The 12,511-nt window shown below is 45.7% G+C and overlaps 1 protein-coding gene across 1 annotated transcript; it reads right to left on the reverse strand.

Moving 5' to 3' along the window:
- Nucleotides 1–1,535: 1,535 nt before the first annotated feature.
- WDR5 (WD repeat domain 5) lies at nt 1,536–11,671 on the reverse strand. Its single transcript, XM_010016592.1, has 13 exons — nt 11,484–11,671; nt 10,525–10,633; nt 9,380–9,453; nt 8,402–8,491; nt 7,656–7,745; nt 6,420–6,503; nt 5,775–5,830; nt 5,578–5,624; nt 4,785–4,860; nt 4,313–4,346; nt 3,872–3,946; nt 3,337–3,424; nt 1,536–2,424 (listed from the first exon to the last, which is right to left on the reverse strand). Exons 1-13 carry the CDS (start codon nt 11,562–11,564, stop codon nt 2,324–2,326), a joined length of 1,005 nt encoding a protein of 334 aa, XP_010014894.1. The 5' UTR covers nt 11,565–11,671; the 3' UTR covers nt 1,536–2,323.
- Between the last annotated feature and the right edge of the window lie 840 nt (nt 11,672–12,511).

Below are 12,511 nucleotides of genomic sequence, written 5' to 3' on the forward strand. Positions count from 1 at the left end.
GAGCCCCGGCTCACACCCGCTCCCCGCACCGGAGCCCCGGCTCACACCCGCTCCCCGCAGCAGGACCTCCAGCACCTACCACGCTGCATCCAACACAAGCGAAGCAACAACCGTGCTACAGGAGGCAGACCCAGCCCCGCCAGGGCAGACCCTGGGGTTCAGCGCTGTGCTTTATAAGATCTGGCGGCAGCAAACTGCCACCGACACAGCAGGCAGGGTGCAGTTACAGCTAAGCACAGCTCAGCGGTCCCAGCAGTACTCCCAGGTGGGATGCTGGGGACTTAAACACAACCTTCACAGGCAGCTTTCCAATAGATCCTTTACATTTGGGCTCTCCAGTTTGGGGGACAGAAAATATCCCTGTTCAAGAGATTGCTTTGAGCAACCTGGTCTAGAGGAAGGTGTCCCTGCCTGTGGCAAGGGGTTGGAACTGAATGGTCCTTAAGGTCCCCTCACACACACAGTTCCGGGGAAGTACAGAACATCTTTGAGTCTCTGTAAAAATGCTTTGCTGGAGTTGGATACCAGCTTCTCCACACTGGTGGAGCAGCACAGCCATGTCTGCAATCAAACAGTCTCACTGGCCTGGGAGAAAAAGTCTGGGGAGGGGAAAAGCTGTGAAGAAGTGGATTATTTCAGCACTGACACTCACTAAGGCTGGAGACACAGTGTCCTTCCTTGGGGGTAATGGAAAACCTCAAAAGACAGGGATATTATTACTGGCCATTTTCGCACCAGCTCAATGTGAACTCTATTTTTATACGTGTAAAAGCAAAGCCATACATCATGTCTTGCAGCTGCCACCTTCTCCAAGGGTAAAGCAAGGCAGCCTCTGCGCAGCCACCAGAGACGGTTGCACTGCAATTGATTTTCAGCTACCGAGCAGAAGGTCGATGCCAAAACCATGGATTTTTGCTGCCCCAGGAACACACCATCCCCACAGCAGAACCCTCCGCTGCGATACGAGTTGTGCCTCAACACAGCTCTGAGCCAGGACAAGCCAGCTCCTGGATCGTCACCCATTGCCCACGCTGCAAGGAGAGCAGCAGGACTGATTCCCTTCCCCCCAGCTAAAGGGCTCTGTGAGGGTTCGTACCAATGCTGCCCCTGCTGAGGACACCTCCCATTCTATCCTCTTTTTTCCTTTAAACAAATTTTGACTCGAGTTATGCTCCTCTTTCTCCACACCAGATGTAAACCACGACCCTGCTGCTCCTCCTTTCTTCCTCTCCCCCGCCTCACTCAATGGAGCTGCTATAGAAATACCTCCTCGTAAAAGTGTTTTTAAGGGAGGCTTCTTTGGACACAGACACTTCGCATTAGTACACGCGTGCCACAGGCATACACATAAAATCCCACCTTTTTATTATGGCATATGGCATTTTTCTGGATGTGTAAATACCACATGGGTATGACAAAAAGGGAAAGAAATACCAACGCTGAAACAGATACAGAGTCATGCCATTATCAATACAGCTTCATACGATGGGTTTTCAAGATACAAAAGTCTGGGCTGGGTTTTTTCTTTTTTACTCTTTACATTGAAGTAACTTTACAGTGTTCTGTGAGCTTTAGAACCAGAAAACTTAAAATATGCTGAGAACAACTACAAGCAGGATTCATTTTAATGGTTAACAGAACTGTAACTCTGCTCTAGAACAGCATCTATTAAACACACGTAACAAGAGGTAAGCAACTATACAGAAGGGAAGAGGAGATTTCACCACAGGAGTCAAGTCAGGGGCAGGAAGAGGGGGATCTGGAACTGCATGGTTTTATTTGGTCACAAAGTTTGAGCTGAGTGTTTAAAACGAAGCACCCTTAAAGATGCAGTACTTCTATGTAAAACAGGACAGAAACTTCCCAAGAGACTAGAACCTACATTCTGGAAAGGAAAATAAGAAATCGGACATTAAAAAAAACCTCCACACGTCTCTAGGCTTTGACTTCACTTACTGTCAGAGAGGCGACAGGCAGCGCTCCCCTGCGGCGGCAGCAGCACCCGGAGGCACCACCGAGCCAATACAGTATCTTTGGGGTGTCCAATACAGGGCTGACGCTTGTAACGCGGTGTCAGGGTGATCCAGGGCTGCCAAGGACCAGGCAGGGGAAGGAGACACTGCATCTTGTGTGTGTTTTCCACCACGTTGCCCGGTTCTAGCAAAGAGCTAAGACGTGTTCTTTGGGCCAAGACTAACAGAAACCGCTTTATCAAACACTCTTCAGGTTTTCTGCCAAACTGGATTTAATATTCTCATGTGGATTTTTAGTATTTTTTTTCTAAAAACATTTTTCCTGACAGTCTCAAGTGATCCTGCAGCATTTAACAGTCACTCTTCCACAGTTTAATTGTTTTGTCGTTTTCTAGTGCCGCCGAGGCAATGATGTTTTCTGTCGGGTGACAAGCTGTTGAGATTACAACATCTAAACAAAAGAGAAGAGAAACACAAATATCATTATATCATTATTTGCAGCAGTGAGAGCTGGTGCATAGCAGACATTTCTGAAACCACACTTCCAAACAGCATCGCCGAGCCCCTGGTTCTTTGGAGCAGAATTACAAATGCATTACTTGTAAGTATGTGACAACTTTTGCTTCTCTGCGAGAGGAAATACTGGCCAAAAAGAATTGATAGTAGTGGCTGGAAAGTGTTTGACAGGTTTCTAAGTGGGAGAACTCTGGATTCTAGTTCTTGCTTACTTCACAGGCAGCTCTCTTGCGTATTAGGTCAGACACAGCTAATAAAAACCCAGGTCAGGTTTTTCCTTTCCATGGAAGATATTCCCACCATCCCATCCAATGCTAAGGCAGCACTTCAGAGCCCTGCCCCAGCCTGGAAATGAAAACCTGCTGCCACTGGCCCCACTTACAGACCAAATCAGTGATCCTTCACACTGAAGTTTCCGCCAGATGACACCTCAAAACATGCTCAGCTCTGCCTCCAAGACCAGGCAGATGCAGACATTTACAAACAGCAGGAGCACATCAGTCCTTATCCTTTCAAGAACTGCAGCTTTGGAAAGTGTTAATAGGCAATTCAAAGCCACTAATGTTGTGAGTCACTTAAATACTCAGCCAGTTCTGAACTCAAGGAAATCTCTTTTGTATGCTGGTGTCAAAGTTCTCACAGTGAAAGAATAAACACCTGTGATGCCCATAAAACACCCTTCATAAAAAGGAGCAAACTCCTTGGGTCCAATTAAGCTTCAGCCAGTCAAGAATTTATGGGTCTGACAGTCTAAACTAAACATCAGAGAGAAAATGCTCAAGCTAAGCTCTCATTACAAGTGACATGAGGGATGTTCCATCAATAAAACCAAAATCCTCTTCCACACCTGTGTGTCCTTGTAATTTCTGTACAATCTCTTTTGTCTGAAGGTTCCAAATATAAACCAGGTTGTCTTCTGAGCCGGACACGATCCACTGGAGGGGCAGAGAAAACACATAGTTACTTTCATCTCTCTCCTCGTCTTGATCTGCTATTATTCAGTAAGCATTTCAGTGTCACCGTGTGAAAAGGAACTTCCAACACTACACGACTGCTCGATGTGGTTCATCCTCTCAGCACCTCCATTCAGTGCACAAAGGCAGCAGAAAGCTTTGTTCCACGCTGTGTATGCCAGAGGAGGAAAACTAACAGAGCAAGAGGTGCTAAGGTGGTTCTGTGTTAGGACTAAACCTGTTCCATCATCTCAACTCATGGACCTATCATCCAGTGGCTCACTGCTAGGACACCCTCTTCTCCGCTGCACTACAGCCCCTGTGAACCAGCACCCACCAGAGGTTTCTATCCCCAAACTCCTGTTTCAGCTACAGAGAAAAGCAGTAAGAACTGCATGTTGTCAAAGAACATCTCCCACAACCACTGACCTTTCCACCAGTAACGGAGAAATTAGCAAATATGCAGTACTTCTCATTCTTGTGTCCTGTGTAGGTCTTCAGGCACTGGAAGGGAAGAGCCACAGGACATTAACACAGCTGGGAGGTAGTTTTCTCAGTCAAACACAAACTCTTTTGGCAGAAAAGACTTATACATCTGCCTGTGCTTCCCACCCTGCCATCTTATCTAGAGGATGCAGAGGGCACCTCTGCCTGCCCTACAACACCAGAGTTTTAAAGGGGGAGGAAGCCCTAAATTTATCACGTTACCAGAGAGAAAGAGCAACAGCAATTTATTGTTCATGAAAAGAAAAAAGCAGAAATAAAGCTTTACTTAATGTCTCAGTTATGCAAGTTCAAAAAGCACATACGAAACCCAGATTTCCCTATAAGCTTAGTTAAGTCTATATAGTGAGGCAGGATTGGTTTTACCTTTCCTTTGCTGTAGTCCCAAAGTTTAAGAGTGCTAAAAAACAAGAGAAAACCAAAGATTTTAGTTCTTGGGGTTTGGGGTTTTTTTCCATCTGACAATTTCCCAGCAGCAGCAGAAGTTCCTCCATAGCAGAGTTCGAGCAGTCTTTTACAGATTATATTTTCTGCCTCTCAATGTTACAAAAAAGAATCATATGCACAGTGCAAGGAAAACCTGAGGTTTTGAAAGGTACAAGGAGGAACGAATGGGTGTTGCAGTCACTAAGCAGTGCCAAGACTTTAAGACAACCCAAGTCTTACCTGTGCCATTAGCACAGCTCAACATCTCCCAGGCTGTTCAAGTTTGATAGTAAATACAGACTTGTGTAGTATCATTACTACGATAGCTAAAGAGCAGCAAACTAAAGGGTTGTCTGATACTCAAATACCCCAAAGCCTGTGGGGTTTTTCTGTCTGTTTTTTAACTACTTACTTGTCCAAGGTTGCAGCTAGTATGTATTTGCCATTAGGTGAGAATTTCACAAAAGACACCGGAGGGTTATCGTCATCTACAGTGAAATCAAAAGCAACATTAGATAGTGCACAGTTGTGTCACAGAGAATTTCCTCTGACTATAACCTGTTAACTGTTTCACAGTAGCAAGCTTTCAGCTCTGTTGTCCACTGCTACTTCAAGGAAAGGTGATTGTTTTCATTCATTTAGGAAAAGGGTATTAAGCATTTTGCTCACAAACATTTTAAATATCCCTTCATAACTGAACTTCCCTTCCCTGCATGACCACATACCAGAGCAGGACCTTTTAAAAATCATTGTACTGGAACACGTGCCATTGATCTGCAGTGCCATGTAACTTGTCTATATAATGCTCCATAAGATTATGAAGAACTAGGGAACACATCCCCAGCTGGTGGTTTCTTTTTATCAGCCATGTTCACAAGACACCTTCATGCACCTTGCAACAGTCACAGACTGCCTGTTTCCATCGCATCCAACAGCACAGACAACTTTGAAAAGCTGAATGGTAGAAAGCTTTGGAAAACTCATTTATCCATCTATACTACACAACACTCAGACTCAAGCAAGTTTCTATTCATGCAAGAGGCTAGTTCCTCTTATTGCAATAGACTGGAGGGTAACAGTGTACTACCAGAGCAGTAGGAAGACAGTGAAACAGCTTAGGGAAGCCACTGTTCACAGCAACGATGCAGAATATTTATGTCACAACAGCAAAAAATAGAGCACAAACAAGAAATACTCCTACTCACCAATCAGTGTTTTCAAGCACTGGCCTGACGCTGTATCCCAGATTCGACTATTAAGAACACAGGAGAACCTTTACTATTGGGTTTGAGGTCTCTGTTCTGATTTTAACATTACAAATACAAGCTTCTTTTAAAATTTTTTTTTTTTTTTTAAATGTGAAAGGTTTGAATGGTGCCACAGGCAGGAACTAAGCACTTACCAGAGCCCATCATAGCTACTTGACACTATCAGGGATCCGTCACGATTAAAATGCACCTGTAATATTACAGAAGGGGAAAAATAACTTTCCTGATGTACATAAAAATCAAAAGATTAAGCTCCACTTAAAACTGCCTTGCATTACTGACTCTGCAGTTCATGTGCATAGAAGCAGAAAGGCAACACGACATACAAACCATAGGCCTGAGTTTAGATGGGCAATATGATCAAATCAGATTCTTTCCCCCCAGTTTGTCTGGCATAATTACAAAGAGGGATGGATGTTAACTTACAGCTCTTTATCCAAGCATTAGGGACTGGAATATGCTCTTCAGAAGCTAAGAACACATGAACACACAGATGCTCTCATCATACAGCATTAGGTGTGAACAACCCAAAAGCAACAGATGTACAGGTTGTTCTCTGAGCCTCAAGTGACCACAACCGTATGCCCCAGCATCCTGCTGCTAGGCTCAGGCACGACTGGCACACCACTATTCCTTGCTCCCCACATTAAGATGTAGGACCAAAATCCATACCAGTCTTACAGAAAACACTGCTCATTCCATTCTCATTGAGCAATGAGCACTGGGTCTGCTGAAGAAAATAAGCATGTTAGTGCATTCATTTATCAGAAGATACTTACAGCTGAAACTGGGTCAGAATGAGCAGGCAACGTCTTGAGGCACTTCCCTGTTTTCACATCCCATATCCTCACGCTTTCATCAAACTGAAGATTGAAGAAATGCAGAAGGTGGTTTAATAATGTGCCTACTTGAGGCATGCGAGGTGTTACAGCTTGACTACATGCTCGTGCCCTCCTCCAGCTGCACTGAGCTGCATCAAAAAGCCTCAGACACAAGCAGGGCAAAAATAACAGAGTGGCACATAGTTGCCTGAACTCTCCCTCTCTGTGCAGGAAACCTGCATGTTGGGGATGGGTTAAAGACATGACTGTGTCCCCAAGCAAAGACAGCAGTGGCACTCCACAGCTCAGCTGACTACAAGTTGTGTTTGTGGAGGAAGACAGAGAATTGAAATGGAAAGGGCCTGTGACTGGTACCCCAGGTCCAAGCCCTGGTAATGTGCTACCACAACTAACACCATTTTGTAATGCCAGCAGCTATTCTGAGACTGAACACGTCACATTTGTTCCCTTTCCCTCATTATCAGGCCCTGAAGGTCCTCTGAACCAAGCAGACAAACCAAACAGATTGCTTCGTCCGGTCCCTATCAGCCTCAAGATTATTCCCCTCCTCGCCAGCCTTGAAGGTCCTGGGCACACAGCCAGCACAGCAGTGGCCATCACCCCATCCCAGAACAAGGTGCAGCTGCACACAGGGTGCTGACTGCAGAATCGAGCAGGGACCCTGGCCTGGAACCGTTCCGGACAGTGAGTCCATGACCCCCGACAGCCAGGGACACCCCCACCACCATCTGCTGCCTCCAAGGACTGAGAGACTCACATTCTTTGATATTGTTTTCATGTCTAGATTGTGACTGTTATCACAGAATAGTTAGGGTTGGAAAGGATCATCTAGTTCTGTCAATACAGCCAACCATTCATTAAGACCCGAGCGATCTGCAGAGGGCCCAGGTGACTGAAGTCATACTTTGAGTTACGTTAGAATCCAGGTGATTAGAAATCTTAAGTTCTATTACAAATTCTGTATTATGGCACCTGTATGTACTACATTGAACCTGCTTGTAGAACCCTGTGCCATTCTAATCATAAATTCTGTCCTATACTAATCACAGCCTCTGATTTAGTGCCATCATCATTCTGCCAAGGATCCCTAAAAGAACCTGTGTGTTCCCTGAGTAAGGGGTGACAGGGGGGTGTAACACTTGCTTGGCACAAAGGGAAAAAAGAATCACTTACTGATCCAGACACAATGAGGTTTGACTGAGGGTTGAAGTTGCAGCAGAAAACATAGTTACTGTGCCCTTTCAATGTCTTCAAGCACTTACCCTGAAACAACATTTAGCAGAGTTAAATATCCTTCAGTGCCACAAATGCATTCAGATAAGCTGTATTAACATTAACCGCTGTGCAGAGCACAGAGAAATCAGCTCTAACCCCAGGTTTAGATGAGGATCAGCTAGAGCAAAGAAAAAACACCCTTATTTTTAGTGACAGCAGCCAAGTTGCAAACCCTTTAAGTCACTCAGGAGAACCAAGCAGTTAACATACCTAGTCAAAATACAAGCAAATTATCCAGTTCTCACTGTAATTGCAGATAAGGAAGGGGGAGAGAAGCAAAAACAAGTGGGGCCATAATAAGAAATCACAGAAAGGTTTCAGCTGAGATGCTGCTTTCAGAAACAAAGCCTGCGGCTGCGTTGTGACCATGAGGTTTAAGTGCTCTCATAAGATAACCAGACTCCTCCTGATACCCATAAGCAGCCCTCCTTTTCCAAAAGCAACAGCATTATCTCACTCATCCTCACAGCCCAGTCAACCAGCAGCTCATTAAATGCTGGAAAGATTGAGTGTTACCCACACAGGAGGCAGTGCTTAACACTCGACCTTCTCTCGTCATAACACATCAAGGCTGTCTCTCAGAAGAACGTGAGTTAAGGTGCCAGTGCTGGGGAGAAGAAAGATAAGCAATAGTTCATCCTTACCGAGCTTACATCCCATATTTTGAGAGTTTTATCATCAGAGGCAGACACAAGAAGGTTGGAATCTGATGACCAAGCAACATCAGAGATACCCTAGAACACAGGAAAACAATTCTGAGCTCTGCTTGTCCACTGACACATGAAAATGGAAGACACAGGCTGCATATGCTATGCACAGCTGGCTCTTGAAAGAAAATTCAGCACTGAGTTCAGAATTCATTGATCTGACTGGGTTAAGAGCTCCTTGTTGGACACTTGCTCATTTTAAGGTGAGCATATACTCCAAAAATACCAGTGGCTTGCTCACACAGCTTTACTGTGGCCACCAAAGCCCTTTCCTGGCTTGCATAAGCAGTTTGCTATTTAACTAATCTGAAAAAGTAGCTTCTCTTCGTGCCATGGCTTGCTCTTTATCATCTGAGTCCATAAAGGTTGGAGAATAAATTACACTGTTTTTTCTTGACCTGAATCTCCATTTTTGTTTACGAAACCTCAGCATGTAAGAAACTTCAGAAAACAAAACCACAGGGGTTGGGAGTTGTGTTTCTTTAGAACTTTGCAGAATGAGTAAGTGTTGTGTTTATGTAGGCAAACCCACAAGAAAAATTCAATCTCCTTAAAAGGCAAACCATTCTCTCCATGCACAAAGGGAAGATGGAACGGGACACAGTTCACAGGGGTTTCACCCAAGCATGCATTGCCCCGCGCCCCAGGCTGGTGTCCCTGAAAGGCAGGGACACAAGACCAGCGAGGCAGCGTGCAGGGACCCCACCAGCAGCCTGCACTTCACCCACCCCTCCAGCCTGCCCTGCGTTACTTCTGCAACTCCAGGCTGCTGCACAGGACTGTATAAACAAAGCAGCACAAAATGAGACTGAGGAACAAGCCTTCCACACTTAGTTAAACTAAGCCAGAATGGAAACTTCTGGGTGAGGAAAAGTGAATCCATATTCAAGTGTGCAGTAACCTCCTCATACTCACCAGTTTATGACCAGATATTGTCTTTTCAAACTTGCCATCATATGCTCCCCAGATTTTAATGAGCTTGTCAGCAGCTGGAAAAGAACACGCCAGACAAGAGATTACCTATGTTGGCCCTTCCACTTGGGAAGAGATACCTTAACCACATCCCTGCAAGCACTGGGCAGTCCTCCCTCCCCAGCAGACCAAAGTGTAGAAGGTGAACTGGTAAAGAACAGCTCCATACACGCCACGCTGCAGCAGCTGAGATTACATAAACTGCCTGGAATGCACAGTCTCCAGCAGCTTCAGTTCCTCTGGTGACAACTTGGGTTTCTACTCTTGTTTTAGATTGCCAGTGGTAACAGCAGTGCCAAGCCATAGGAATGCTGAAACACTTTTGCCCAAAACGAACACACATCAGACCACAAGCAGGGCTGAGTTAATGCCTGCAAACCCCCAAATGTTTACTTGCAAAATGCACCAGAGAAAAAAGGCTGGTATTTGCCAGAGGTAGAGGTTAGAAAACCTGGGCAGGGGAGAGGGGGACGCTCATAGAGACACCTGAACATTAAAGTGATTTCTACATGGTAACTGCACTGGTCTTAGTAAGGCCATTTGCAGTGAAGCAAAGACCTCAGCCATTCCCATGCGCAGGAGACGTTGAAGTGGTGCTCACCAATACATTCAGCAATGTTCTTTCCAAGCGCCTTTTCCTTATACCCGGATGCTCTCTGGATCACCGAGGGTCACACAAACAGATTTTCAAAGGAAAGCTGTCAAGCAGTGTTGACCACAAAAAGCCCTTTAGGAAATACCAAAGCTGACAGGAAGAGAACTTGATCCACCACTGAAGAGAGCAAGTAGTGAAACACTTGCTGTGACTGACTGACCACTGCAGGCACTGCAGTGACCACAGCCAGGACAGAAGCACGTGGCCAGCCTCTGTACCATATTCTGCAGCTGTAAAGCTGAGCAGGTCAGTGGTCAAAGCAACAGCATGAAAAAAGCTTATAGCAGATGATCTGAGACTGACAGCTTTGGTATTGCTCCTTTGAAGAAAAACCTTGACACTGCATCCCTCCTCCACCGGATGGAGGTAACACTGCACACAGGCAGCTCTCCAAGGCATGTTTTAGATGAGACAAGGAGGAAGCAGTACTTACAGGAGCTGGCAAGCCACTCTCCATTAGGGCTAAACTTTACTGATGAGACTGCCTTGGTGTGTCCTGCTAATGTGAACTTCAGAGCATAGTTTGGTTTTACTGGTGCAGGCTGTAAGAAAAATATATATCAGCAAGCAGAATAAATTCCAAATCTAGTATCCCAGTGACAAGCTCTGGACCAGAGCGGGTCAGCACACAGTAACCAACCACATGGATGTTCACTCCAATAGAGATTCCAGCATTTACAACTGTATTGTTTCTCCCCCCGTCTCCAAATTCAACCACCACCAAAACAAACCCTCTTGCTGTCTGGGGCCAGCCGTGCCTCCCTGTTGCATGCACAACACCAACTCATCCTTGATAGGAATTTCAGCCAAGCCAGTAAGAAATTGGGGAGTATAATCCAACAGCCCAGCCATAAAGTGCTTGGTAGATCAAAACACTCCTCTTGCTATTGATCCGTGTACTGCTTTTAAGTGTTCTCAGTTTTCATCCTTACCACGAATTAAATCACAGACCAATTCTTCCAGACCTATAAATCCCCCTTTTTTCCCTTTTCACCCTTTGCAAAGGCTTCATGGTTAAACAACAACATCTCCTTTGAGCATCTGCAGCCTTCAAAGAATCTGCATAATTCCCCACTTTGCAGCTACGCTCACAGATTCCCGATTCTCCCGTCATCTCCACGCATTCCACGGATACAACCAACCTCCCTTTTTTAAAGGTCCAAGTGACCAGGAGGATTGTATTTACACCCCCCCCAGCCCTGCGGAACAGGCTGTGCTCCATCCGCCTTTCCCATGAAACCCTCAGCACCTCTCCAGCTCAGACAACAGCAGCAGCAGAACCTGGCAGAGGTTTTCATCTACGGGAGAACTCGACCGATTCTGCTTCGGCTGTTGAATATGCAGGTGCTGCCATGTGTATTTCCACAGACGCTGCTCGAGCCCCGCACACACCTTGCTCTGATTGGTTGAGGAGGAAGGAGTAGATTGTGTTTTGGTGGATTCTGCATCTGGCTTCTTTTCTTCTGTTGCCATGGTTCTGAAGCTGGCAAATGAGACTTATGGTGCTTGAAGGGGAGAATGAATGTGCTGCTTCAAAAGGCAGCTCTTGCCACAGAGAGAACTGCTCTGAAATGCAAACCTTGAAGAAAACCAGAATATTCTCATTAGCTGTCAAAAAGATTCTCAGCAGCCAGAAAAATGAGATTACCCAACAGCAGGTCCCCAAAACCAGGATAAAACCCATAATCTAGATCCAGTTAGGAACACACACAATGGGATTGCGGGCCTTCAAACCTACTAAATGTGCAAGACCCAAACCCAAGCCACAGCCTTTTATCACGAAGCTGTTAGGTGTGGCAGGGTTTTCACAGCACATTCCCCAAAACACTTCTAACAAGTATTTAGCACACAGTAAATACAATGGATCGTGCAAAAGATGGAAGGAACAGCCCAAGGCCTTTTTTTCAGGTTTGTTAGGGTTCAGAATACAAGATTGACATGAATACAAAAAAATCACTGACATTTCCAAAGCTTCAGAGATTCCTTTCACCTTGGAGTGTGTGTATTTCAGTCTCATATTTCCCTCCTAAATGGTCTGGATATCAAGCCATGGCTTGGATATCAAACCCTGCCCTTCTCCACCCGAGACTTCCCCCACTGAAGCAGCCCTGTGCTCGCCCCACCAGAGCCATGATCCATAACAACCCCGCATGGTGCTGTGCCCATGTTCAGCAGTGGGGCTGGTGCTGCAGAGGGAGCAAACCTCCACTGCAGCTCAGGAACAGGAGAGTCTCCAGCTCACACCGACAGGATTTGTCTTCAAAGCATGCTCATGATACCCCACCATTGCTGCCTTTCCTTTTGCTGGTGGCAGCAGATCTGGGAGCACCAGCACTTGCCGCTCCAGCACACACTGGCATTTTAAGCATCTCCCTCCTGCAGGGGAATCCCAGCCTGGTTTCGGTTGAAGGGACCTTAAA

The sequence above is a fragment of the Nestor notabilis genome, unplaced genomic scaffold (assembly GCF_000696875.1).
Source record: "Nestor notabilis isolate BGI_N333 unplaced genomic scaffold, ASM69687v1 scaffold27716, whole genome shotgun sequence".
NCBI lineage: Eukaryota > Metazoa > Chordata > Aves > Psittaciformes > Psittacidae > Nestor > Nestor notabilis.

Coding starts and splice junctions, on each gene's coding strand:
- WDR5 (XM_010016592.1), bottom strand. CDS start 11,564: ATGGCAACAGAAGAAAAGAAGCCAGATGCAGAATCCACCAAAACACAA. Junction 3,947..4,312: donor GGGACTACAGCAAAGGAAAG/GTAAAACCAATC, acceptor CTTCCCTTCCAG/TGCCTGAAGACCTACACAGG. Junction 3,425..3,871: donor TCTCCGTTACTGGTGGAAAG/GTCAGTGGTTGT, acceptor CTGCCCCTCCAG/TGGATCGTGTCCGGCTCAGA.